The 6,000-nt window shown below is 41.6% G+C and overlaps 1 protein-coding gene across 2 annotated transcripts in view; it reads right to left on the bottom strand.

Annotated features, from left to right (window-relative positions):
• Window positions 1–535: 535 nt before the first annotated feature.
• The window catches only part of MSRA (methionine sulfoxide reductase A), a 285,500-nt gene continuing 280,035 nt past the window's right edge, over window positions 536–6,000 (bottom strand). For both annotated transcript variants that reach the window (XM_069805545.1, XM_069805546.1), the window contains exon 6: window positions 536–1,392. In XM_069805545.1, coding sequence (XP_069661646.1) covers window positions 1,228–1,392 — 165 coding nt within the window. In that variant the 3' untranslated portion in view covers window positions 536–1,227. The remainder of the gene's footprint in view (window positions 1,393–6,000) is intronic.

The raw sequence follows: 6,000 nt of genomic DNA, 5'->3' as shown, positions 1-6,000 counted from the left end.
GTATTGCAAGCAGCAGGCTGGTCGGGTGGGACAAACCCATCCCCATCTCTCCTACTGAAGCTGATTGTCCTAGGATAGTCCATAGCATATATATAATCCATAGGAACCCATATCCATACAGAATAACCCCTGCATCCCATACATCCTTTGGCTGTAGCTTTTAGTCTCCACTCTGAGAACCCCATCGATAAAATTAAAATTTATTTTGCCTCTTTCTGGCTGTCCTGCTATTTTGACTGTACACGCACTGGGGCAGAGACTGCCCGCCGTTACGTTTGCACAGCACCTGCCATAATGAACTCTGGTCTTGGTGGGGGCTCCACAAGCTACTGAAGTACAAATAATTAATCATAGGAATAATTATGTTACAGTGCGGCCAATACAAATTCTACTCCTTTGTACTGTCATGCATGATAATACAGATTTAAAAGCCCTGGTGTTTAATTAGCAGGCTGCAACCTTTTATAATATTTGACACTTTTTTTAGATCTACCCAGATATATACTTAGAGCCATGGAACACATCACAGAAAACATTTTTCTTTTCTTTTTTTGTAATTTATTGTAGTGCAGGAAACAAAATTGATTTCTTTTTGTGTTTATACACTTTTTGGAACTGTCAAAAAGAAGTATCACATTACAATTTTTACTTTTTCTTGCTAAAATTGTTTCAGAAAATAGGCACTCTAGGTGATATTACATGGTGCTGTGAAAGTGGAATTGTGAGAGAATTACTGATCTTATAAATTCACCATTCTCAAAGACATCAAATTACAGGGTTGTGATAGTTAAGATGAGCCCAGCCATGTCTCCAGAAGTCAAAGCTCTCATAACATGTGCAATTCCATTAACCCAAGAAAATAAACATGACTGAAGGCATTAGCTATGCAAAGCAGTTAGCAGGTGCAACCACCTCCTAATTCATCCTTCTAACAGCATTTTAAGCCAAACTTTTAGAAGTTTCTTTTCTCTTCAGATTACAAGATTACGAGGAAACCCAGTGAGTTGTACAGAGCAAGAAGCTGCATTTGCCAACAGGCGCAATTTCTGCCTCTACTTTGGCTTTTAACATCGGTGAATGGGAAGCTGCTCAGATTATGGAAAGCTACCCAACAGGTTCCCAAATCTTTATGCGCTGATGCTGCGGGTGTACTGTAACACTTAGCAGGGTTGTTGGTCTTTTTTCAAACTCCCTAAAACAAAGCGGAGGCAGTGGAGTAAGCACAGGCTATTTCATGATCCCAATAGGGCAGGAAAGCCCTGTTCCCCCGAGGCCGCAGTATCCGCCGGGGTTCTTACTGAGGTACTGCTGATGGTAATCTTCGGCGTAATAAAACTCCGGAGCCTCCCGGATTTCTGTTGTGATGGGACCAAAACCGCCCTCTGTCAATACCTGTCGAGAAACACGATGGAAAGCCATTAGCGGTTTGCTAGCTTCTCTGCTGATGAATGACATCAGGTTTTCTTTCAGCAGGAGCCACAGACATCTCTCAGCGCTTGGACCACATTTGCAGCACATCCCTGAAAGCTCTTTTTCCTTGCTCTCATGTTATTGCGCTAGGAGACATTGCGGGCACCAAAGTAGGTGTTGGTGAGAAGAGGTAGTGCACCCTCCCATTTTAATGGCTCATTTGTTTAATTTGCTATGGCCACACATTCGTTCTCTTTATTAACCACGCCAGGCAGGGATGTGGTGCCATCAGCAAAAGTGGAAAACAAGTGTGAAAGGCAGCAGAGCACACTCTGATCAAGCCTGGCCAGCTGCCTTGCAGTGTCCAAGTACTTTGCCTGGCAGGTGCCTCACCTTTGAAATGTGCTATCCACCCCAAATGTCCTCATACCAAGAAGAATTTCCACGTGAAACTTTAGCTCCACTGATGTCATTGAGAAATAAGAGCATTTGGGCTCTTTTCACAGAGTCGCTGTGAAACCGTTCTTCAAAAAGAACAGTTCCATCATGACCAGAAAGGTATTTTTAAGGAGAATTATGGTTCATTTCTGAAAGATTTGTCAATACATGGACCAGGAGCAATAATCACTTTGCAGGAAAAGAAGAAAGAATCTGAGTGGGGATTTTAAATTAGACTTTAATTTCTTTCTGATATTCCCTAACTGAATTTGAAACTCCTGAAAGGTTTCTGACAGAGGGAATTTCTTTTTAACATGAATTGTCATGTCATTTTTCTTACTGAATTTTCCTTTTCTAAGAAAACTGTTAATGACCAACATTTTGGAGCCAATTCTTATCTCAGTGGGGACATAACTTGTGTTCACTGAAGTCCATGATAACCTAATAAGCATTTTAATTGGTGTCAGACTACTGTTGCAAAGTATACCTGTAAAGTACTGGACATAGAATTGCATTGCTATCAGCTAGACTTGACAGCAAGATCAACTGTAAGAACAAAGGGTCAGCATTTAAGATTAACAGATTAATGTGTTCTCTCATCATACTAATAAATAAACCAAATAAAAGGAAATCATCACACAGAATCACAAAAATTGAACTGGTAGACCTGTTGTAAGTCATCAAGTCCAACTTCTTTCATCATGATACAACAAACGAGAGCTGCCTTACTCCCAGCAAACATTTGCTTAACTGTTTCTGAAAGATCTTCGGAGACGCAGATCCTGATCCTCCAGTTTCCTCAAGGAGGCCGTTCCAACATTTACCATCCTGTTAGGGAGTTTCTCCTAAAGCCTAGCCCAGTTAAGCCCACTACTTCCATTTAAACCCACTACTGTGGTTGTACTCATCATGGATGTGGAAAGGAAACCATTCCTTACCTCTTTACAGTAGTCTTCTACATACTTGGTGGCTGGGCAGAGAGAAAGATGACATGTAATGGAAATAATGCTTCCTCACAGCACTAGCTAACACTTAAATAATAGGTGATTATTTGGGACCAAAAAATCTTCAAATTTCATATGGCAGGGTTTCCCAGATCCTGCCTCAGCACAGCTAAGTACTGACCACAGTCTGACATCAGTTGCTGGACTTTGTAGAGCATTAGTCTGATTGATTCTGGTAGTTTCACTGTCTGGAGGATACATTTTGCTGTATTCAGTTTTCAATCAGGAATGAAGTAATAGGATTGATACAAAATCCGTGACTGACCTGTCTGGGGCACCTCTGGGTTCCCAACTCTACATCTAAATTCTCAGCACAGGTTAGGAAGATGTCGACTAGTTAATGCATTGTATTTGAACACGGCAGGGTAACGAGCCCAATTTCACAGGAATCTGGCCTTATTTCCCCATGTAAAATCACCAAACAGTGTTTTTCATCTTTGGGAAAGGCTTTGTCCCAAGGGAATCAGATTATTTACCCATCACACTCACCCGTGTGAGCGAAGATAAAAAATGTGAAGCTATGTACCACAACATGTCGGCAACAACTAACATGAAGAGGTGTCAGCAACACAACTGCTGTTAAAAAGCGGTATTTCACTTACTTTCTAACCTTCTTAGCAAAGAAAAGCACTTTTAAAATTATCTTCACTCCAGAAAGATGGCACAAACTCTGTCATCATGGGCATTAGTCATTTACTTGCTGCTGTAAATGCATGTAAAATTGGCTTCCCCCCACCTGAACTGAGTCATGAGGGTGCTGCTGGAGGGATAGATATTTTTCTACTGTGCAAAACAGTATTCGTTACAGATTTTTACCTGGGACTTTTCCATCATTGGCCTAATTTTGTCAGTTAGAAAATCCATTCTGTTCAATAACATACCACAAGAGGGCATAAACATCATTTATCCCTTTCAGAATTACTAACAGTCTATTAAAACACTGCATGCTGAATAAAGCAGAAGCCCAAGACAACTCATTATATTGCACTTTGGTCATTAGCAAAAGATACCAGCACTGTTGTCAGAAGCAGCGGGAACCCCAGGCTCCGACACTCTGCCAAACACTACCTAGAATGTTTTGATTTCAAACAGGAAAATATTTTCCTCGCACTGACTGTGTCGATGCAAAGATAAAAACATCGCTGGGAAAGATGATGAAGTTCATGATGTGCTGGCTCCAGCAGGTGTAAATCAGCCCACTCTTGATTGATTTCCTGCTGCCAAGGCAGATATAATTTGATGATAATCCTGTTCTAGCAGACTTTTTAGTCCTTGCTGTCTCAAAATTCCTGACCCATCTGACGTGACCTCCCATTACCATGCTGCAGCCAAAAGGGCTACTGCAGCCTTTGCATGCAGAAACGGGAAGGACCAAATTAGGGAGAGTGTAATTAACCCTTGGGACCCTTTACTCAGTGCAGGAAAGTTTTAAGGTACTATTGGATCTTTTTTTCCGCAAATACTCTGCTGTAATTCAAAGAGAATTAATTCATTAATTCAGTCAAGGGACTTCTGCGGCTTTTGTCACAGGAGAGATCACACTAGAAGAACACAATGATCCTTTAATTGATTATAATCCAGCCCCCCAAAACCTGGCAGGTTCTACTGGCAAGAGGCCAAACCAAACCACAACCCAAATCTCACCCAGCTGTAGAGGACAGAAGGGACATGGCCAACTCCGTACACTGGGATAAGTGCTGGAGGAACATGTCGGAGCCACCGCCAGGAATCTCAGCACTACTACCTTTTTAAACAACGTGTACTCCCAGCATTTCCTAATTTATTATAGCCTGTGGAAGTTTTTTCCTGTTGTTTGCTTTAAATTTCTTGCCCGACCATGTCATTACATCCTCTGCTGCAACAAATAATTCCTTATTCACTCTCTCCATAGCCATCTTGATTTTACACCTCTGCCTTAATCCTGCTCATTCATTTCTTCAGCAAGCTTCACAGGCTTAGACTACCTGCTTCATAACTCAGGTCAGCCTTCTCGCCCTTTTCTGCATCTTTTCTAGTTCTATTTTACTGCTGCATTGAGATGGGGTGACTGGAATTGCACTCTATTCAAGATCACCACGAATTTATTCAGTGGTGTACTTACATTTTCTCTTTTATTCTCCAACTCTTCCCCAGCAATTCTTAGCATTCCACTTGCCTTTCTGACCTCTGCTGAGCACTGAGCAGACGTTTTCAAAGAACCATCTGCAATGACGCCAGGACCTCTTTCGCGGGCTAATTTAAACCCTATCATTGTGTCTGCACTTGACTCACCGACATGGAATTTCAGCAGCTATTTTATTGCCCAGACATTTGATATTGTCAGATTCTTCTGCAACTTTTTGTAGTCATGTCTACTTTTGCTTACCTGAAATAACTCTACACCATCAGCAGATTTTGGCACGTCACTATCATCTGCCTCCCTTTTCCAGCTCTTTTATCAGTATATGAAACTGCACAGGTTCCCGAGACAGGTAATTGGTAATCTCCCTTCACTGCGAAAACTGCCCAGTTATTTGTATCTTTTATTTCCTATCTATAACCAGTTATTCATTCAAAAAGAAAAGAAACTTTCCACCTATTCCACAGTACCTGGCTCCCTTTTATGCACCCGCTCTCTTCAAAAAAGTGTATTATCTGTGCAAGACATGAGTTTCCTCTGCTAAAGTCACATCAACTCTTCTCTGAAACACTATTCTATGTGCGTCTACCAACTTCTGATAACTCAAGCAATCTGCAGCATAAAACATCAGACCTAACTTGTCTATAATTCTGCTAGACCATCTTGAAGACACCTTAAGCACAGAAGCAGCCCACTTTTCATTCCTTCAGTAGCAGGGCCAATTTAAATCACAGCTTACCCATGATGCTCATGTGCAAGCAATTTCCAACTTAAGTTCTTTTCATACCTGAAGCTAACCACCACCTGGTTGCACTGACCTACCACTGCTCATTTCAGTGATTTGTTCTGAACCTCTTCTGCTATAGGTTGAATTGCAGACAGCTCCTCAAAATTGTAACTACAATCTGGGGCGGGAAACCCCCAAATTCCTCAGCTGTGAACACAGACAAGAGGAATTATGTAGCTTTCTGCTATGGCATTACCCGCGTCAAGTCCTTCATGGACAGCTCAAGCTTTGCAGATGCTTTG

This window comes from Haliaeetus albicilla, chromosome 18 (genome assembly GCF_947461875.1).
Source record: "Haliaeetus albicilla chromosome 18, bHalAlb1.1, whole genome shotgun sequence".
NCBI classification, from domain to species: domain Eukaryota; kingdom Metazoa; phylum Chordata; class Aves; order Accipitriformes; family Accipitridae; genus Haliaeetus; species Haliaeetus albicilla.
Note: the sequence above shows the minus strand (reverse complement) of the source record. Positions and strands in the feature narration are given on the sequence as shown.